Source organism: Pseudorca crassidens, chromosome 2 (genome assembly GCF_039906515.1).
Source record: "Pseudorca crassidens isolate mPseCra1 chromosome 2, mPseCra1.hap1, whole genome shotgun sequence".
NCBI lineage: Eukaryota > Metazoa > Chordata > Mammalia > Artiodactyla > Delphinidae > Pseudorca > Pseudorca crassidens.
The window spans coordinates 163839148-163862360 of NC_090297.1; the positions used below are offsets into that span (position 1 = coordinate 163839148).

The 23213-nt window shown below is 45.5% G+C and overlaps 1 protein-coding gene across 4 annotated transcripts in view; it reads right to left on the reverse strand.

Moving 5' to 3' along the window:
* Positions 1–23213, reverse strand: part of CNIH3 (cornichon family AMPA receptor auxiliary protein 3) — a 281351-nt gene that overhangs the window by 70143 nt on the left and 187995 nt on the right. For all 4 annotated transcript variants that reach the window (XM_067729649.1, XM_067729647.1, XM_067729648.1 and 1 more), the window contains one exon: positions 3333–3401. In XM_067729649.1, the coding sequence (XP_067585750.1) occupies positions 3333–3401 (69 nt within the window). The remainder of the gene's footprint in view (positions 1–3332; positions 3402–23213) is intronic.

Here is a 23213-nt window from a genome sequence, read left to right on the forward strand (position 1 = left end):
AAGGGGAAAGGGTTAACATGAGAAACTAGGAGTTAAAACAAACATTCCTCCTCTTCCTACCACATGGAAGAGGGGTCCACCCAGAGGGTCTGACAATATTTAGAGCTTAAATCCAAAGAACCAGTGGGCCTCATGCACGCTGATTTAGGAATGCATCACACCGGGCTTCCCCGGTGGTGCAGTGGTTGAGAATCTGCCTGCTAATGCAGGGGACACGGGTTCGAGCCCCGGTCTGGGAGGATCCCACATGCCGCGGAGCGACTGGGCCCATGAGCCACAACTACTGAGCCTGTGCGCGTCTGGAGCCTGTGCTCCGCAACAAGAGAGGCCGCGATAGTGAGAGGCCCGTGCACCGCGATGAAGAGCGGCCCCTGCTTGCCACAACTAGAGAAAGCCCTCGCACAGAAATGAAGACCCAACACAGCAAAAATAAATAAATTAATTAATAAACTCCTACCCCCAACATCTTCTTTAAAAAAAAAAAAGCATCACACCAATCAGCAATTGTTTATAACACAAGTCCATCCAGGGCTGGAGTTACCGAGCAGTGAAGCAGCTTTGTCAAGCCACCTGAGCCTGAGATGCGGCTTCAGAGGATCTACAGGGGCCCAAAGAGCTTAAAGATGAGTTAAATGGGGCTTCCAAAGCGTTTAAGTTCCTGCCAGGGAGTAACATCATAAAAACTGGGGGAAATGTGTCTAATACACTTCCATTTAGGGTTTCTATGGATTTTCTAAAAAATCTCAGACAAGAGTCCTTTACTTAAGGGCTTGAGTCTATCCATGAGATGTCTGGCCTTTGGGACCCAGACTCCTTAATTAATTCATTAACTAATTAAAAGTGTGGCTTTATTTTTTTTAATTTTTATTGGAGTATAGTTGATTTACAAAGTTGTGTTAGTTTTGGGTGTACAGTAAAGTGAATCAGTTATACATATACAGATATACACTCTTTGTAAGATTCTTTTCCCATATAGGTCATTACAGAGTACTGAGTAGAGTTCCCTATACTATACAGGAGGTCCTTATTAGTTACCTATTTTATATATAGTGGTGTGTATATGTCAATCCCAATCTCCCAATTCATCCCCCACTTCCCCTGATAACCATAAGTTTGTTTCCTACATCTGTGAAGAAGTGTGGCTTTTTAATAATAGGAATAAAGAGTTGAGATCCAGCTTCTCTGCTATGCAACCTCACCCTTCAGTCATTCATTCTTCCATCAACAAATAGTTATTTGAGCGCCTACTGTGTGCAGTTTCTGTCCTTGCACTGACCTTGCACAGAAGCTCCCAGTGGGACATACACGGGTCCTAATTTTCTTTGTTCTGTCCGAACTAAGGAACCTGCCAAGGTGAGACGGAAACGGGCTCCACAAACCCGTCTCATGGTTTGGCCAACCTCCTGCACCCCAGTGTTGAATTCGCATGATGGAATCGAGGGGCAGGGCACTATTTCTTCACTAGTATTTACCCTGAGATCACACAAGAAACTCTGGGTGTTCTAAGTGGGCTGCTTTCTAACTTGAGCCCAAGCTACCAGGAGGAAGGGAAGCAGGCTCTTGACTCCCTGGCATTCCAAACAGAAGCACCCTCTTGGACTAGGGCAGCTCTGTGCACCCGGTCGATGTTGACGAGCCAAGTGTGGGACGCTGGGGCCAAACACAAAAGCATCCAGAAAGAAAGGAGACCCAAGGTGCAACGCGTTCAGGCCTACAGGAGCCAAGTTATCACTGGTGGTGGTGAGGCTGGCAGTTGGAAACAAAGTGGATTTGAATAATGACAAGTTTCATAAGATATAGTAAGTGTTCAGGTGGATCTTAGGGATTCTTCCAACTTGTCACAAAATTCCGCTTCACACAGTTGACTTGGAGAGGGTTAGGCTCTCTTTCATAGAATCAAAGAATTTGATGCCAAAGGGGTTATAAAATCAGGCTCTTAAAGGCACAATGTAGAGTAGGTGGTAAGAACCCAGGCAGACTTGGGCTCCAATCCTGACTTCACTGCTCATGAGCTTTGAGTCCTTGGATAAGAGTCTATAAACTGGGTAAATAATGCCTGTCTAGCAGAGCTGTGAGGATTATAGGTTACATATATATAGGTCCTAGCATGTAGTAAAAACGCAAAAAAGCAACTCCAATAATAACCCTGTACTTTAGAGAGGGTGACACCAAAGCCTGCTCCCCTGGTCTTCTGGTACCTCCCTAAGAGCACAGCCCTCTTCAGGGGGCCTGCAGTTAAGGAGAACAGACCTCTCATCCCTGTCACTAAAGAATGATGTCATAAGCCTTCCAGGTTAATATTCATACTAATATATATTTTTATATATATATATATATATATATATATATTCACACTAGAAAATTCCGGTGTTCTCTCTAAAACTTTTGACTGAAACTATCAAACTATCAACAGAACTATTCAAACAAAAGCATGCCTTGGCGCTGGAAACCAGGGCCTGGAAGGAAGTTCAACTCAATGCAGGCCCAGCGAGCTTAGACTGAGAGACGGACTCGCGTGAACCGTGAGCTCCATCCTTTGGGCCCAGTGGTCCTGGTCTGGAAAGTGTCTGGAAAAGGCTCTGTCCACAGGCGGGCTGGTGCCTGGCTCTGGGATGTGGGCTGCACTGAGCAGAGGGGCGGACAGCCAACACCCACCCCCACTCAACAGACGTGAGGTCTCCCTCCTCTCCCCGCGTCGAGGCCTCTTTCTGCATCCATTCCAGGGCACGTGGGAGGGCAGCAGGCACGGCCCGACAAGCCAGATGGCGCAGCAGAACTCTAGGAAGAGCAGGTGCTGGGGCAGGAGGTCTCTCACATGCTGAACCCGGACCGGACAACCAGACCGCATCGGGTTCCCCAGGGGGAGGCAAGCTGACTTCAGGCCTGCAGAGCCTCCCGAGATAAATGCTTCCCGGGTGAAGGATATGGGGTGAGTAGCTGCATACAGCAACCCCCCTGCAAGCCTCCCTCGGAGAAACCTGGCCAAGTGCAGAGCAGGGACAGCCATGGTGATGCTCCTACACCTGCCGACATGGTGGCCAGCCTGAGCCTCTCTCCTTGTTCAAGGGGGCGTAGCCAAAACCCACTAACATGGGGCCTTGAGGACTCCGCAGCCACAGCACACAGACCTCTCCCACCCGGGTGGTGGGACTGCTATACTTGACTTTGCATGATAAATGGAGACCTCAGCTGCCCCGAGCCAGGCATGGAGGTGCAGCCCGGGCCGAGCCTGCGCTTCACTCATCCTACTCATGGAGACCTCGCCCTCCTTCACAGGCCCTGGGTGGCCTGGGGTGACACCACCCTTCCGGCCACCAGCACCCACCACCTACCGCATGAACAGGGTTGCACTGGTCGATGGGGTTCTTAAAATCCGTCCTTAACTCATCAAAGGCAATTATCTGAAACAGAAAACACAGAATCAAGATGTTAGCGTCAATGCACCACATCAAAAGCTTCCTCTGATTTGGTCCAAAATAACTCAGGAGGCGGGCGAAGTTTATCAATGACACAAGACTGGCCAGGAGTCAATCACTGTCAAAGCTGGTAATGGGCACCTGGGGTTGATTGTACTCTCCTGTCTATGTCTGTGTATGCTTTAAAATCCCCAAAAGAGGGCTTCCCTGGTGGCGCAATGGTTGAGAGTCCGCCTGCCGATGCAGGGGACACAGGTTCGTGCCCTGGTTCAGGAAGATCCCACATGCTGCAGAGCGGCTGGGCCCGTGAGCCGTGGCCTCAGAGCCTGCGCGTCCGGAGCCTGTGCTCCGCAACGGGAGAGGCCACAACAGTGAGAGGCCCATGTACCCTCCAAAAAAAAAAAAAATCCCCAAAAGAGGGAATGGGAAGGATGTTGTTTAAGGGTAGATACTTAAAACTAACAGATAAATAAGTCCTGGAGACGTAACACAGTACAGTGATTACAGACAACAAAATCGTATTATAAACATTAAACTTGCTAAGAGACTAGATCTTAATTGTTCCCAGTACTTGAAGAAATGATAACTATGTGATGGGATAGAGGTGTTAGCTAACGCTACAGTGGCAACCATATTGCAACATCAGTGTAGCAAATCTCTATGCTGTACACCTTAAATGTACTCAATGCTGTATGTCAAATATATCTCAATTTTTTAAATCCCCAAAATAAAGTTTTTTAAGTTTCCTGTGCTTCACAAAAATGTAGAGAAAACACTGTTTCGATGAGAGTAGTCTGGGGTTTGGATAAAGGCATACAAAAATTTAAAACTTCAGACCAGCACTTTCCATTTTCTCCTTCAGGAAAAAGCTGTTTACTTTTTATTTTTGTTTATTCTGGCAGAGATGCTGATTAGAAGTTAAATGGATAGAAGTCAGGCAAATGGGAGAAGAGAAAAAGCAAGAAAGCAGAGTTGACAGGAATAGAAACAACCCAATCTCTAGCCATCCACAGCCTGGACGATCAGCTCCTGGACAGTCAAGGCGTCACACCTTGGTCCATTGCACTTGGGTTCTCAAGGTCATTCTGGACAGAGACTCAGAGGTCCCCAGAGAGCAATGGTTTCCCCCTTTGTCTGGAGGGGAGAATGTTGGAAGTGACCTTCTCTGGTCACAGAACGAGGCGTGACCCAGGCACAGAAAGAACTAACTAGAGGTGAAGCTTCCTAACCCCGGCCCACCTTGTCCCCCAGATGTCCCCAGGGAGACTCAGGGACAGAACAAGGTGGTATTCAGACACGAGAGTGTCCTCTCTTAGGGTGTGGACGTCTTAGGTCCTCTCCTGGGCTGCATACAAATGGACAAACCAACTCCCCCAGGAGGGCACATCCCAGGGGTCCCTGAACACTTGGCAGAATTGCTGAAGCAATGAAGCTGCCATCCCACCCTCAACAGTCCCTGTTCCTGCAGCATGGAGGTGAAAGTAAGTACCAAGTGAGGGAAAACAACACGCTTCCCTCGAAAAAGCAAGTATGCTTTTAGAGCAATCACATGTCATTCTGATTTCAATACTCCTGCAGAATTAGGGGGAAATTCTAGTACAAGTTGTATTAAATAGACACATTTCTATATCATCCCTCGCCAGATAGTTCATTATCCAGCCTATACCTGAACCCTGTAGTAACAAGAAACTCACCACTTACTGAAGATGCTCCTTCCGTCCCTGGCTACCTCTAATTAATCATCATCTTCCTTTACTGAACTAACATATAACTCCCTAAGGTTTCCACCCACACACTAAGCCAGGGTCAGCAAACTACAGCCTGCAGGCCAAATCTGGCCTGCCACCCATTTCTGTACAACCTGTGAGCTAACAATGGTTTTTACACCTTTAATATAGTAGAAAAAAATCAAAAGAAGAATACTATTTTGTGGCATGTAAAAACTATATCATATTCAAATTTGTTTCCATCAATAAAGTTTCATTGGAACGTAGACACGATGATTCTTTTATATATGGTCTATATTCTTACACTGTGATGGCAGAGCTGAGTAGCTGCACAGATACCATATGGCCAGCAAAGCCCCAAATAGTTAGTATCTCACCCTTTACAAAAAAAAATTTGCCAACCCCTATTCTATTCTTTTATTTCTCCTCTAGAGTGGCAGTGTCCAATATGGTAGCCACATTTGGCTATTTTAATTAGTTAAAATTAAATGTAAAATTCAGTTACTACACTTTAATTGCTCAAAATCACATCTGTCTAGTAGCTATTAAACAGCACAGATGTAAAACATTCCCATCATCACAGAAAGTTCTATTGTGTACAGCACTGCTTTAGAGGCACAGAGGATCGTTGAATCACTCTTCCACAAGCAACCCCTTTAAGTATTGCCAGCTATGGTGAATGCAGCCAATCTTCCTTCTTCAGGCGAAATCTCTCCAACCTTTACTTAGATTAACTGGCACTAAGTTACCTCATCATTCTGATTGCCCTTCACTGACATTACAGGTTGTAAATGTCTTTACTAAAACATGACTGTCAGAACTGAACACCATACTCAAGGTGAGGTCAGATGGCTCAGAGAGTAAACGTCTCACTCCCCTCCTCTGTTCTGTAAACTATGCCTCCGTTAATGTAACCTGATAGCATTAGCCTACTGGTAGCCACATCACACTCCTGGTTTCATACCAAGCTTGCATTGCCTAAAAGCCCAGGTCTTCTTCATGTGCTTCAGTTTAACTAAGCCCACCTCATTCCAACATGTCCATTATTGGATTTGGGCACCTAAGAGCAGAAACTGACATTTATCCCTTTTAATTCCTCCCTATGGGTCTAATCTGTTGAGATATGATCTATCTCCCAACTACAAATCCTAATGAACATAATGTGTTCATTATCCACATTCACCGTGATCTAAATACAAACAGAGCAGGACCAAGGGCAGAACCCAAAGCTCGCCACTCCTAGCTCCCAGGAGGCTGACATAAGCAATCTTTCGGCTCCTTATTTACCTAATTATAAAGACAATTCATCATATTTTGATCCATTCAACTGAAAGTAAATCTCTGGATAGCATTAGAACCCCATAACTGTTGGTGCAGCATATATAAGCTCCCCAAAGAGGCCGGGAGCTCATGGACGGAAGGAGTCAAGCCCTACGTCGTGGCCATGACTGAAGACCCACTTGTGTAATTCCCACCTCCAGCCCTGACCTGGGCCCATGTCCCTGTCTAAGTGCCGGGACGTGGGTCTGGGCTGAAGCGAGCAAAGGCTGCCGGTGCTTAAAGCAGCAGGAGAGGAGCCATGGGGATTCCGAGTTGGTAAGTGCATCTGAGAGCGAGCAACCACTGCCCAACTTGGGTCCCAACTTGGAGGAGGGTGTGAAGAGGGGAAGGCCAGAGTGCAGCTTATGCCTTTGAGCTCCACGAGATAACGGGTACTTTGTGGCTGTTTTCTGATGATGGTGATGGCGATGTGCACAGTGAGGATAAAGGCTTTCAGCATCCCTACCCCCGGTAACTACTCACTAAATGATCCTTCCATTCACTTGACAAACATTCAGTGAGCATCTTTCACTCACAGGCACTGACAGGGCTAGCCCCTGCAGGTACAAAAATCAACAAGATACTGTTCCTGTCCTCACCAAGTTCCTGGGCTAGAAAGGAAGAGAAGCATGTAGACAGATCATTCTGCTACAATGTGATACGTGCTATATAAACAAGATGACTATAATAATAGCTAACATTTAGGGCATGCTCATTATATCCCAGCACCTCCACAGTCAAAACACAGAACGGCTCCATCACCCCCCAAAATTCTCTCCTGTTGCTCCTTTGGAGCCAACCCTTCCCCCATCCCTAACCCTAACCTCACCCCCACCCCGGACCCGGACCCGGCAACCATGAATAGTTTTGTCTTTTCCAGAAAGTCATTTAAGTGCCACCACGCCGTATCTTGGCTTTTGAGTCTGGTTTCATTCACTTAAGGTAATGCATGTAAGATTCAGCCACGCTGTTGCCTGTATCATCAGTTTGTTCCTTTCTGTTGCTGAGTAGTATTCCATTACAGAGATGAACCACAGTTTATTCATTCACCTGTTAAAGAACATGTGGGTTGTTTCCAGTTTTTTACACTTATGAATAAAGCTGCTAGAGACATCTGCATAACAGTTTTCATCTAAATGTAAGTTTTCAATTTTCTTGGGCAAAGAGGATATGGATCGCTGGTTCATGTGGTAAGTGTATGTTTATAAAAGAAATGGAGAAACTCTTTTCCAAAGTGGCTGTACCATTCTGTATGCCCACCAGCAACATATGAGAGTTCCAGTCACTCCACTTCCTCACCAAAACTTAGTATTGTCAGTTTGGGTTTCTTTCATTTTAACCATTTCAATGGGTGTGTAGAGGTATCTCATTATAATTTTAATTTGCATTTCTCCAATGACTAATTACGTTGAGCACCTTTTCATGGGCTTAATGGCCATCTGTGCATCTTCTTTGGTGAAGTGTGTGTTTAAATCATTTGCCTATTTTATTTTTTTAAATTTAGCTGTTTTCTTATTGATGATTTTTGAGAATTCTTTATACATTCTGGATACAAGTCCTTTGTCAGTTATGCAAATTGCAAATTAAAAAAATTTTTTTAATTGAAGAATAGTTGATTTATAATATTGTGTTAGTTTCTGGCGTATAGCAAAGTGATTCAGCTGTATGTATGTAGATACATTATTTTTCATATTCTTTTCCATTATGGTTTGTTACAAGATTTTGAGTATAGTACAAGATATTGTGCTATACAGTAGGACCTTGTTGTTTATCTTTTATATATAGTAGTGTGTATCTGCTAATCCCAAACTCCTAATTTATCCCCCCCACCCCACTTTCCCCTTTGGTAACCACAAGTTTGTTTTCTATGTCTGTGAGTCTATTTCTGTTTTGTAAATAAGTTCATTTGTATCGTATGCAAATATTTTCTTCTATTCTGTATCTTGTCTTTTCATTCTTAATAGGATGTTTCTAAGAGCAAAAGTTTTTCATTTTAACATTTATCAGTTTATCCAATTTATCAGTTTTTCTTATATTGATCATACTTTTGGTGTTGGCTCTAAGAACTCTTTTGGATCTAAGAACTCGTAAGGCCACAGAGATTTTCTCCTAGGTTTTTCTTCTAAAACCTAGGGTTTTCTTTATGGTTTAAACTAAAAATTCAATTTCTTTAATAGATTTAGGACTATCCGTTTATTTATTTCTTATTACATGAGCTTGGAGCATTTGTGACCTTAAGGAACTGGCTGATTTCACCAAAGTTGTCAAATTTATAGGTCAAATTTATATTCCGAGCCACCCTCACTGCTTGTTTCATTTTCCCTCTTGGTTTTCTTGCTAAACTTTTGAGATGGAGGCTTGAGTGAGCACAGAAAAGGCTAGAAAAGGCAGCAGCTAAACAGTGGAAACAGCAAGAGAAACAGTTCTTCCACAAGCTGCATAACAGAGGTTCTAGCTAATCAGATTGTCTATGACCTTGCCTGGGGCTGGGCTGTGCAGGAGATGATGCTCAAGAGGGAGAGAAGGTCAGATGCCAGGACCTAGTTGTGTACAGAGCTGGAGGCTCCAAGAGAGGCAGAGCCAGGGGCTGGGGAGTCCACAGAGAAGTCCAGAAAGGAAGGGAGCTCCAAGAAGAGAAACACACTCGATGAGAAGCTGTTTCTGTGAACCTTGAGCCCTGACCCTGCCACCACTAGTCCTGGGCTAACTCATCCCCCAAAAGTCCTGACCCAAACCCTCCAGCTGCTCCCCAGCACCCCGGCCCCAGGATCATGAATCAACAATTCACTGGCCTTTGGAAGAATTAATATTGTTAAAATGGCCTTACTACCCAAAGCAATCTACAGATTTTATGTGATCCCTATCAAAGTACCCATGACATTTTTCACAGAACTAGAACAAATAATCCTAAAATTTATATGGAAGCACAAAAGACCCAGAATTTCCAAAGCAATCCTGAGGAAAAAGAACGAAGCAGGAGGCATAACCCTCCCAACTTCAGACAATACTACAAAGCTACAGTCATCAAAACAGCATGGTATTGGCACAAAAACAGACATATGTATCAATGGAACAGAATAGAGAGCCCAGAAATAAATCCTCACACCTACAGTCAATTAATCTTCGACAAAGGAGGCAAGGATATACAATGGAGAAAAGACAGTCTCTTCAGCAAGTGGTGCTGGGGAAGCGGGACAGCTGCATGTAAATCAATGAAGTTAGAACACTGTCTCACACCACACACAAAAATAAACTCAAAATGGCTTAAAGACTTAAATATAAGACATGACACCATAAAATTCCTAGAAGAGAACACAGGCAAAACATTCTCTGATGTAAACCATAGCAAGGTTTTCTTAGGTCAGTCTCCTAAGGCAAAAGAAATAAAAGCAAAAAAACAAAAAAAAAAAAAAAAAAGAGAGAGAGAGAGAGAGAGAAAGACCTAATCAAATCAAACTTATAAGCTTTTGCACAGCAAAGGAAACCATAAACCAAACGAAAAGACAACCTACAGAATGGGAGAAAATATCTGCAAGTGATACGACTGACAAGGAATTAATTTCCAAATTATACAAAGAGCCGATATAGCTCAATATCAAAAAAAAAAAATCAAAAACTGGGCAGGAGACCTAAATAGACATTCCTGCAAAGAAGACATACAGATGGCAAATAGGCACATGAAAAGATGCTCAACACCACTAATATTAGAGAAATGCAAATCAAAACTACAATGAGGTATTACCTCACACCAGTCAGAATGGCCATCATTAGAAAGTCTATGAATAATAAATGCTGGAGAGGGTGTGGAGAAAAGATGACCCTCCTACACTGCTGGTGGGAATGTAAACTGGTGCAGCCACTATGGAAAACAGTATGGAGTTTCCTTAAAAAAAAAAAAATAAAGCTACCATACAATCCAGCAATCCCACTCATATGCATATATTTGGAAAAGATGAAAACTCAAATTTGAAAAGATGCAGGGGCCCCAATGTTCATGGCACCACTATTTACAGTAGCCAAGACATGGAAGCAACCTAAATGCCCACTGACAGATGAATAAAGAAAATGTTGTGTATATATATATACACACACACACACACACACACACACACCATGGAATATTACTCAGCCATAAAAAAGAATGAAATAATGTCATTTGCAGCAACATAGATGGAACTAGAGATTATCATACTAAGTGAAGTAAGTCAGACAGAGAAAGTCAAGTATCATATGACATCACTTATATGTGGAATCTAAATGAACGATACAGGGCTTCCCTGGTGGCGCAGTGGTTGGGAGTCCGCCTGCCGATGCAGGGGACGCAGGTTCGTGCCCCGGTCCGGGAAGATCCCGCGTGCCACGGGGCGGCTGGGCCCGTGAGCCATGGTCGCTGAGCCTGTGTGTCTGGAGCCTGTGCTCCGCAACGGGAGAGGCCACAACAGTGAGAGGCCCGCATACCAAAAAAAAAAAAAAAAGTAAGAGAATGATACAAATGGGCTTTCTTACAAAACTGAAATAGACTCACAGACATAGAAACAAATTTATGGTTACTAAAGGGGAAGGGGGGGAGGGATAAATTAGGAGCTTGGGATTAACAGATACGCACTACTATATATAAAACAGATAAACAACAAGGTCCTACTGTTTAGCACAGGGAACTATATTCAATATCTTGTAATAATCTATAATGGAAGAGAATCTAAAAAAGTATATATGTAAAACTGAATCACCTTGCTGTATACCAGATACTAACACAACATTGTAAACCAACTATACTTCAATAAAAATTCACTGGTTAAATGAAGGCCCTGTGAGGGGCCTCACCAGGGATTAGAGCCCCTCCTGTGCAATGTCAGCCAGGTGTGGGTCAGCCCTAACTCTAGACAGCCTCCATCCCATCGGGCCTCATCCCGAGGTGGGAAGCAGCCTGGACCCACTTCAAGAGGCAGGGAATTACAGAAATCCTCTACAAAGCATCTCAAGAAGGCTTCTTTCTTTAGGCCCACAGCGTTTATAATTAGGAGATCAAAAGTCACCTTGCTTGTCTGAAACAGTTATTCTGCTAAAAATAACTATGCTCTACTATGAAAAAACCTTCCTGGAAGAGTAAGAATGAGAGAAAATTCAACCTCCATTAGCTAATAAGTCCCCAGGGCTGCCCCATCACAGAGTTTAGCATTCGGAAAAGCCTCTTTTGTCTGGAACATTCTCTCCCCTGTGTTCGTTCCACAGTGTCCTCTGGTTTCTGAAAGATCTACACTGGTTGAAGCCTCACAATCTTGGATTTGTATCACATCATCTCACTGAAACATTCCATCTGCACAAGGACTCTGTGCACTGGATATCCCCCCAGTGTACAGTTTGGGAAACCAAGCCCCAGGAGGAGTGTTTGAATGAAGTACTGGCCATGGCACAGTGGGCGAGTAACAGCCCACACCAGGAACCGGGTTTCTGAATCCTGGTCAGCTGATGCTCCGTGTAGCACAGTGCGTTGTCTCTCTGTGACTTGAAATCGTTCAAAGAAAGTGTTGAGTTATTAAAGATGCCCAAGACTCTTTCCTAGGCACCCACCATGTCCCTGGCACTGCCCTTGGCTCTGGAATACAGTGGTGAGCCAGAAGATAAGGTCCCTGTGCTCACAGACAGGGGCAGGGGACAGAATCAATCAATCAATAAACAAGAAACATACCTTAAAATGATAGGCTGCCTGAAGAAAGTATAATACGACAGGGTGATATGAAGACCTAGAATTGGAGGGCGGTCAAGGAAGGCCTCTTGGAGGAGGTGCCGTTTCAGGTGAGAGGCTGAATGACCAGGAGCCAGACATGGAAATTTCCAGAAGGAAGTTACTAGGGCCTACAGAGGCCCTAGTGGGAAACAAGGTCGGCGGGGATGAGGTGCCAAAAGGCCACGGCAGCTGAAGCCCAGTGACAGAAAGAGACACTGGGAGGGGATGAGGCCAAGAGCGGGACTGGCCAAGAATCCCACCTGGTGTGGGACTCATCTAACCGGCTCCGCGAAGCAGACCTGTGAGCTGAGACCCTGCTCAGCCCAACTACTCCGTTGGTGATACGGCCTCTACGTTACTCACAGAACTGAGCGCGTCTGCTGCTTGTGGTCTCACAATCCAACAAAGGGGTGTGACCGAGGGGGACGTCGATGAGACAGGTCAGTGTGTGTGAATGCAGTGTCAGGTATGCACACTGAGGAGTAGGTGGTGGGACGACGATCTTTGGGTCCTTTCTGCAAGGCCGCTAATTCACCCAGAAAAAAAGTCAGTGGTCAGAGGCAGTATGAGAAAAGACCAGGAATCATGGCTAGTCAGACCCAGGAAGCCAGAGAATGATTTGGGGCTAACCCACCCCAGAGAGCAATCGGACACTGGGAAAAGCTGTCCAAAGTCTTCTAATGAGAGGACACGTGGGGCCTGAGCCCCCAGAATTTCCGCCTACCGATCCATCCATCAACAGGGACAGCTCTGTCACCCAGGCGTGCATTCAGACTCCTATCTGCAGTAGGGCCACCTGGGCAGAACTTCCTGATTTCTCCATGTTATAAGTTGAATAGTGTCCCCCCCAAAGTCACCTCAAGCCTCAGAATGTGGCCTTATTTGGAAATAGGGTCTCTACGGATATAATCAGTTAAAATGAGATCATACTAGACTAGAGGCCCCAAATCCAGCGTCCTTATAAGACACAGAAAAGGACACACAGAAATGGGGAGTGGTGCAGCTACAAACCAGGGAGCACCGAGGGTTGTCAGGGGCCATCAGGAGCCGGAAGACACAGGGAAGGATCTTCCCTAGAGCCGTCAGAGGGAGTAGGGCCCTGCCCTGACTTCACACTTCCAGCTTCCAGAACTATGAGAGAATACATTCCAATTTAGTCACCTAGTTTGTGGTAATTAGTTAAGGCAACCCTGGGAAACATATAGAGTCCACTTGCAAAATAGCTGAAACCGTTGCTGCCGTGACCTAAGATGTTATCAGGAAAAAATGGCTTTTGGTGCCACCCGTCAATGTTAGTTAGTGAAAGAAACAGACAGGAGCATTTCCAACCCAAAATAAATACCTCCCCGGGGAAGCAGGCTTTTATACTCACTACAAGCCTTCCTGTAAGTTCCCTAAAGCCACACTAAGAATATACTTTTAATTTAGAAAGAAGTCAGTTTTTTACTTCCTCTTCATGTCTTGTCCCAACAAGAGCAATTCCTTCAAACCACTGCCCAAGCCTTGGGGCCGTTTTTGAGAGTCAGGAGCTCCACCGGATGGGAGAGAAGACGGGGCACGGGAACAGATTTATTGGCTGTACCACATGGGCTTAGGGTTAGTGTCGCTTTTATGTCTGATGCTGGAGCAGCTGAAGAGTCCTAAAGGTTCTGTTCACTGATTCTAAACTGCTACAGGCAACTGTTTGCTAAGCCACACCTGAACCCCCAAGAAGATGGACTCCACACTCATGGGTACCACGCAGGTAGGCCCCATGTCCCCTTCCCGCACCATCACAGAGTGAGCCACCATTGGCTCCATGCCTACCTGCGTCACAACAGGTGCTGCCTCTTTAGGGGGAAGAGCCCTGCACCCGGAGGAGAGCTCGGTGGGGTCTTTACCCTGCAGGGACTAGCTGTGTAACCTTGGGCTTGTCATCACTTTTCCAGGCTATGGTTTCCTTATCCACAAAATGGGAATAATAACTCTCCCTACGTCAACTGGTTGCCACGTGAAATGAGGTGCCAGAGACCACAGTGTCAGAGCAGGAGAAATAAAGATGGTGTTGGATGAAGAATGAACTGCCATTATATAAAAGGCTCCACACGGCAGAATGGTTAGCATGTGCCTGTGAGTCAGAAACCCTCAGTTCAAATCCAAACTCCACCTCATCTATCTGAGTGACTGCAGGCAAAGTGTTTAACCTCTCCAACCTCAGTGTCCTCAAATAGAAACAGGAGACAGTAAGGGTTCTATCTCCTACTGGGGCTGTGAGGATCAAACAAAATAATGTCCATAAAGCACTGGACGCGATGCCTAGTGCATAGCAACAACATTAATTACTACTTTTATCGCTGTAGTTATCGTTGTAGTTGTTACCACCGTACAGATGTTTGGGCCCCACCTCCCTGATTTTGAGCACAGTCATTAGCATCACACAGTCTGGATCCAGGAGAACCCAGGCACTTTAGGGAAGGAGGATGTAGGTAGGAGCGAAGGGCAGAGCTGCTCTGACGACACGCGTGGGTGAGAAAGTGCTAGGGCCCATCCTGTCACGGGTGGGAGACTGAACACTGGGATGCTGGGAAGGAGGCTGGGATCAGCAGGTGAGCTGGGAAAGGAGGCATCAGCTGCCCCCAGACCAGCCCCTAGACCTGAATGATGAGTACAAATTGGGGAACACAGGACACGGCCTATCAGCCATTGCCTCTGCCGGAATTTGAAGACACAGGTGGTTCTGACATTGCTTCCCTGGTCCCCGTCTAGTTAACAGAAAACAAAGAACCCCCCAGAGCCAGGCACATCTGGGATGGGAGGCAAGAGAGCAGGAGACCAGGCAGGCCCAGCCGACTTTCTCCTGCCGACACTCAGCAGGGCAGTCCCCAGCTCCAGCCAGCAGCCATCCGGTCAGGGTGAAATCCAGAGGGGAGGAGGGGATGAGAAGGCGCCCCCCCCCCCACCGTCTGCTGACTTGTGGTGGGCAAGGCAGCCCCCTCTGAAGAACACATGCCGTGAGGCAGGGGTGGGAGTGTAATAGGGAAGAACAAATCTAACTCCATATTGGATCTGTTTCTTTTACTTTAACCTTTGTATTCTATTGCTTTCTCTGCAAGAATATTGCCTATAGCCTGAAATATACAGGATAGCCCATTCTCAAGGCTCTGAACTTTAAAGGTATAACACTTTTCCACTCACACAGAGATAAAAAGTTGCGGAACAGAGAATAACATTTGTCTTGTTGGAGGTTTACAGGACCATCACGACCTATAGACACCTATAAGGACAGCTGCAAGAACAAAGGATTCTGACACCAAGAAGTCTGCAACAACCAACAACTTTTAGTATGTAAGAAGCCTGAATTCTAACTTGGGTAAGATGGTTCTTTGGGACACTAGTCCACCATCTTCTCAGTCAGCTGGCTTTCCAAATAAAGTCACTATTCCTTGTCCCGACAATTTGCCTCTTGATTTATTGACCTGTCTTGTGGTGAGCAGTACGAGCTTGGACGAGCTTGGACTCGCTAACAGGAGGAGGGCAGCAGCAGGCAGCCTTCTGGGGTCTTCCCGGTCCCACTCGATCAGGCCCCAGCCGTCTGCTTCTCCCAGCCCCCAGCTCAGCCAGCACCCACAGCGCCACAGCCCACCACGTGAATTAAGTCGCAAACCACAGAGTGTTCTAAGCAACTAGTGCCAGCCCCAGTTCCCACCTCCTCCTACCAAGTTTGTGTTTGCTCTGCCATCCTTGGTTCTCAGACGTGAGATTTCAGGAGGAATTTCTGGCCTGAAGGGTTCGGGGACCCTCCAGACACCCTTTGGGGTCTTGGCCATCAGCCTCCCACATGGCTCTTGGAATTTCTCCTCTTGATGGTTCCAGCATCCTCTGCTCCTTGGGACAAGCAAATGCCTCCTCCAGCCCCCAGGCCTGGAGCACTCCACAGCCAGCGGGCCCAAGCTCTGGGGGGAGTGCACACCCAAGGGTGAGTGTGAACATGCATCAGTGAGGTCCCCACACCCCAAAGAATCTCCCAGGAAGAGCCATCATTAGTCATTCTTAAAAAATGCTTACTAGGATCTACCATTTGCCAGGCACTGTGGTAAGAACTGGAGATACTACAAAAAGAAAGGCAGACGGGCACTGGGCTCTACCAGTGACCAAGGCTCTCTCCTTGCCCAGGCTCTTCTGAGCCCTCTTCCCAGCTAGGCTTCAGCCCTGGGCTCCATGTCCATCCTTGCAGAGTCTAGTTTTAGCAAGAATCCTGCTAAGCTGGTTTGGAGAGAATCCCCACTCTCGATATCTGATCACCCTGGGCTGTCTTCAGCAAGAATCCTATTAAGTCAGTGTAGTAAAAGTCCCCCCACCCTTGATATCACCTCTTAGTGATTTTCCATCGCCAACCCCTTCACCCTGCTCCTTGACTACAAGTCCCTGTTGTGCTTGTATTCAGAATTAAGCCCAATCTCTCTCCCCTATTGCAATAGCCCTGAATAAAGTCTTCCTTACCACTTTAACAAGTGCCAGACCATTTTTTTTTTTTTAACACCAACTTCGATTTATTCTCTTGTGTTAACTCTGAAAAAGCAACATCCTCTGGGAGCAGTAGCCTATTAAGCAAGACATTGATTTTTGCAAATCTAAGTGTGAACTCTTTAATCAAATTGAAGGTGGAATGTGTATAAAGGGAGGCAGAACTCCAAGCTCTGGGCCAGAACTTAAGTTTTTTCAAGTTGTTGGCGGTGAGTTGCTTCTTTTGGTTTGAGATCCGCAGGAGCAGAGGGTGAACTAACCGTACTCCTTGGTTCATGACACATCATCACCATGGGTCTGAGAAAGTCCCTCTCTTACTTTATTTACTCATCTATTCATTTCCTTTTCTCCCATTAGCCCTTTCCCTCCATCATAGGTGATTATTGGTTTATGTTTAATGTGTATCTTTCTCTTTGTTGTGTTCTTCCAAAATGTGTGTGTTTGTGTGCATATATTCTTTAAATAAATTTATTTATTTATTTATTTGGCTGCGTTGGGTCTTCATTGCTGCACACGGGCTTTCTCTAGTTGCGGTGAGTGAGGGCTACTCTTCGTTGTGGTGCACGAGCTTCTCACTGCGGTGGCTTCTCTTGTTGCGGAGCACGGGCTCTAGGCACACGGGCTCAGTAGTTGTGGCTTGTGGGCTCAGTAGTTGTGGCTTGTGGGCTCTGGAGCGCAGGCTCAGTAGTTGTGGCACATGGGCTTGCTCTTCAGCATATGGGATCTTCCCGGACCAGGGCTCGAACCCATGTCCCCTGAACTGGCAGGCAGATTCTTAACCACTGCGCCACCAGGGAAGTCCAATGTGTGCATATATTTTATCAATAATTTACCTAACTGTATTTCATTCTCTTTCTTCCCTTTTGCACTCAGCAGCGTAGCTACAGGGCTCCACAGGCGTAGCCACTACGGTTTGCCTACCAATGCTCCCAGTGAGAGACACCGATTTGACCTTTGCACATCAAATAATACTCCCAAATCCCCACGCATGTTCCCTTAAGGATTGGTCTGGCAATTTTATCGAGATTTATACCTAGGAGTGGAACTGCTGGGCCATGTGGTTTATGTTTTTTCCTAAATTGAACTAAGTACTCCCCTGCTACCCTCCTAAGTGGCTGTACTCCCCCAGCAGTGCTGAGGGCTCTGCATCCCACATCCCAGCCAACACCTGGCAGCATCCAGCTTTCCAGCTTTTGAAGTCTAATAGGTTTTAAGGTTTGATCTTTCTGTTGTTTTAACTTGCATTTCTCCAGAAAGAGCCTCTCTCCATATAATGGAGAGCCTTTTAGATTTCTTTTTCTGTAAATTGCCACCTGAGCTGCTTGGTCCATTTTTCTATGTGGTGGCTGCCATATTTCTTTTTGAGTCGCACTTGTTGCTGGTATGTTGTAGATGTGAACCCTCTTTCAGTTTTAGACATTTTGAATACTTTTTCTCATCCGTCACCTATTAATTAACTGTGGTATCCTTCATTGAGTGGAAATCCATTTCTTAAAGTTTTTTTTTTAAGAAGTCCTTCCTTGCCCCTAAGACAGAAAGATAGACGCTTATGTTATTTTCCATTTTCTTTATGAGATTATAGAACTCTAGTTAGTCCTTTCCTGTCCTCCAACACCAGTGACTTGGCTATAGTGGGTCAACTCAAGGGATCAGAATTACTTCAGTCACTGAATATTTAATGAGCACCTACTATGAGAGGCATTGTGCTTGGAGCTGCAGGTAGAAGATAGGACATGGTCCTTAGACTCAATGACAGGAGTGGAATAAGAACACGTGACATGACAGGAGATGAGAGAAGTCAGGAAAGGGCAACCCTAAGTTGAAGGAATGAAATTTCCACTTGCAAACTGCCTGGAAGAGACTTGTCTCAGTAGGCATATGTAAATCATATGCAGGTCAGATGAAAATGACTATGCAAATATTTGTATATCCCAAGAACAGCCCAGAGAGGAACATCCTTGGGGCTTTAGAATTCCTTTCCCAGTCTAATGTAAATTGGTACAGCCACTATGGAGAACAGTATGGAGATTCCTTAAAAAACTAAAAATAGGGCTTCCCTGGTGGTGCAGTGGTTAAGAATCTGCCTGCCAACGCAGGGGACACAGGTTCGAGCCCTGGTCCTGGTCCGGGAAGATCCCACATGCCACGGAGCAACTAAGTCAGTGCACCACAACTACTAAGCCTGCGCTCTAGAGCCTGTGAGCCACAACTACTGAGCCCGTGTGCCACAACTACTAAAGCCCACGTGCCTACAGCCTGTGCTCCGCAACAAGAGAAGCCACCGCAATGAGAAGCCCGCGCACCGCAACAAAGAGTAGCCCCCGCTCGCCACAACTAGAGGAAGCCCGCACACAACAACGAAGACCCAACACAAGCAAAAATTTAAAAAAAAACAAATAAATAAATTAAAAAAAAAAAAAAACTTTGTCAAGAAAAAAAATAACAACTAAAAATAGAGCCACCATATGATCCTGCAATCCCACTCCTGGGCACATATCTGGAGAAAACCATAATTTGAAAAGATACATGCACCCCAATGTTCATTGCAGCACTATTTACAACAGTTAAGACATGGAAGCAACCTAAATGTCCACTTCCAGATGAATGGATAAAGAAGATGTGCTGTATATATATACAATGGAATATGACTCAGCCATAAAAAAGGAATGAAATATTGCCATTTGCAGCAACATGGATGGACCTAGAGATAGATTATCATACTAAGTGAAGTAAGCCAAAGACAAATACCATATGATATTGCTTATATGTGGAATCTTAAAAAAAAAATGATACAAGTGAACTTATATACAAAACAGAAACAGACCCACAGACACAGAAAACAAACTTATGGTTACCAAAGGGGAAAGGAGGTGGGAGGGATAAATTGGGAATTTGGGATTAACATATACACACTACTATATATAAAATAGATAACCAACAAGGATCTACTGTATAGCACGGAGAACTATACTCAATACTTTGTAATACCTATAAGGGAAAAGAATTTGAAAAAGAATATATACATATATATATATACACACATATATATGTATATATTGATATATAACTGAATCACTTTGCTGTACACCTGAAACTAACACAACATTCTAAATCAACTATACTTCAATTAAAAAAAAAAAAAACAGAATTTTTTTCCCAATCTAGAAGGATTTGTACCAGGACTAGAATGTAAGGCTTTAACATTCAAGTCCTCAAAACCAAATGTGGAATCAATCACTAAGAAAAAATGGATCCAATGCACTCAGCTCAGCCTCCATGGTGCACCTAATGGGCAGACTCCTTCCTCGTAAAGCCATTTTCTGGGAGTCATTTCCTCCAAACCCACACACGCCCACGAATGAGTTTGGTGAAGGAAGGCTGAGCCATAATTCTCTGTGGAAACCTACACGGGCTGCTATGACACTTCTGGTAGCAAATGCCCGCTGGAATGATCTCCTGCCGAGAGACTCTCCCACCACCAGGGGAATACCTAAACATTTTGTTTATTAAGGTTTTTAAAGGAGCACCATCTGCTTTGAGAAGTCTTAAGAGCCAGGCGCTATAAATTTAATAATTGAAATACTTCAATGGAAGAACAGCAACTACAGTATCAAGTGAGAACGAAACCAAAATGCCCAGGCCATGCTCCTGCTGGCACTCCTTCCAAAGCAGGGGAGAAAGCGGGATGGATAACTTCACAGCAAGGGTGTGTCAACACCCCACCTCCCTACCCTCACTACCTGCACGCTTATATAAGGTAAACAGCCTGGGCTCACGGAAAGGGCACTTTCCTGCACGGGAGTCAGGAACTTGAGTTTGGGTCCTGGCTCTGCTCTTGACTGTGTGATGTGGGGCAATCTCTTTGCCCTCTTGTGCCTCAGTTTCCTTGTGTGCCAAATCAGCACATGGGAGCAGATCAGCATTTCTGAACGTGGGACAGGAATGGTAAGCATTTCAGCTTTCTTAGGGAAGTTGTCAAAACACAAGGGGGCATGGGCCCTGCCCTGGATCTGTTAAATCAAAACTGGAGGAGAGCATTGCCAGGGCCAGTTGAGAACTACCTGACCATCGCTCCAGCTCTAATGTGCTGTGTGAGACTTGGAGAATGTTATCGCGTCACATCACCTGCAGCACCCTTCAGACCATAAAAGCCCAGCACATTAGCCTTCTCAGGAACTACAGACAGTCCTCAGGTTTATCACTAAGTCTTTAACTCTTACCTGTAGATACCATTCCATGGTGTAGGGAGAATGGGAAAAAAGCTATAAATCTCTTTGCAAATACAAACATCTTTAACATAGTAACCCTAATTGGAAACATAGCTTTGATCTCAAAAGTGAGTCCTGGCACGTACCACATATGCAAAGAATATATGCAAAGGATCCCATTGGGTTATGAGTGGGATTTCAGGATGCAATGCTCTGTGAGAGGAGACACCGTTTTGTTCATCACTCCTGTGAGACAATAGAAAATAGATATATTGTTCTCTGCCCCTGTTCTCGGCACAGCGTTCCTAAAACTCTTACAAATTCCTAAGGGAGTAGGAACATCTTTCATCCTATTGAGGCAACTCTGGGTGGTCTCCTGGATGGCGGCTGGTCACCAGAAAGACCAAGTCATGATTAGACTGAAAGTTTGGAACTTTCAGCTCCCCATTCTCCAGAGAGGGGTGAGGGGCTGGAAATGAGTAAATGATTGATGATGCCCATAAGAGGAAGCTTCCATAAGATCCCAAGGGTATAGGGTTTGGAGAGCTCACAGGTTCGTGAAGACATCCACACTGGGAGGAGGATGCACCCCAACTCCATGAGGACAGAAGTGCCTGTGCTCAGGACCCTCCCAGACCTCGCCTTATGTATCTCTTCATCTGGCTGTTCATCTGTATCCTTTATCATATCCTTTAATAACCTGGTAAACGTAAGAAGTGGTTCCCTGAGTTCTGTGAGCCGCTGAGGCAAATTAATCGAAACTGAGGAGGGGATCGTGGGAACCTCCAGTTTGTAGCCAGAAGTTGCATGGAAAGTGGGGACCTACCACTTACAGTTGACATCTGAAATGGGCAGCCGTCTTGTGGGACTGAGCCCTTCAACTGTGGGATCTGACACTATCTCCATGCAGACGGTGTTAGAATTGAGTTCAGTTGTAGGACACCCAGCTGATTTCTTGGTGTGGGGAAAAAACCTCCACACACTTGGTGACCAGAAGAGAAGCAGTAAAGGAAACACAACAGAAAGGGAAAACCCTCAGTTTTTCCTTATATGGCTGCATCCTCAGCTCTTGGATCAGGACCAGGCAGACAGTAGTTACTCAATAAATATCTATTAAAAAGATGAATGGGGCTTCCCTGGTGGCGCAGTGGTTGAGAGTCCGCCTGCCGATGCAGGGCACACTGGTTCGTGCCCCGGTCTGGGAAGATCCCACATGCCACGGAGCGGCTGGGCCCGTGAGCCATGGCCGCTGAGCCTGCGCGTCCGGAGCCTGTGCTCCGCAACGGGAGAGGCCACAACAGTGAGAGGCCCGCTTACCGCAAAAAAAAAAAAAAGATGAATGAACGAGTTTGCCCATCTTTGTATCCTTGGCCCAGTGTTTGCAATAAACATTAAATGAGTGCATGAACAAGCATGGAACATTTTATACTTCTCAAAATATCTGTATAAATATTTCATTAGTTGATCACACCACCCACCCAATGCTTCTTGCAGACAAAGTGGGGGACGTCTTTCTCCTACCCCACGCTAGTCTTCCTAGGTGGATTTGTTTGTGCTTAAGGACAAATTATCTCCGCACCAAAGATGGAGCCCTGGGGGACTCAAGCATTCAGGAGGGTAGTTCCCTGAGGGCAGTCACATGTCCATCCATCATGAGGCAGGTCCCAGGATTCAAAACCTCCATCCAGATCGTTCTCCTCCAGACCCCCTAAGTGATTAACTGAATTTACCCATAGTTGAGAGAAGGAATCTCTCTCTCTCTCTCACACTCACACACACACACACACACACACACACACACACATCCCAAAGGAAGCCAAATAAGTTGGTTTGAAAATTTGGATCTAAGCTTCCCAGAAGCTAAAGTAGGAAGAGAAATCAGACACGTAGTTCTCAATGTCCAGAAAGAAAAAGGTTCCTCGGAGGAAACACTATCCCAAACACTCACATCTGAAAATTATTACCGCACTATTTTAACCACAGTAGAGGACACACACAACTAACACAGCAACACAGCAATAGGTGTTAGACTTTTCCTTGGCGCCACCCTCAATGATGGCTGAGAAGTCAACACAAAATGTGACTCAGGAAAAACATTTTATGGAGGCAGGACAACAGCACCCAGATTTTGAATGTGCTGCAAATAGTCTTCTGCTAATGTATCTCCCAACAAGGCGTCTGAACAGTTGGAGAACACGCAGAAAGAGGTTGGGTTTCAGCAGAGACCTCAACTGCAGGTGATCTGTGCTGCTCCTACCACATGGAGCTCCAGCGGCCGCCAGTGACCCTGACAATGATTTGCGAAAATGAG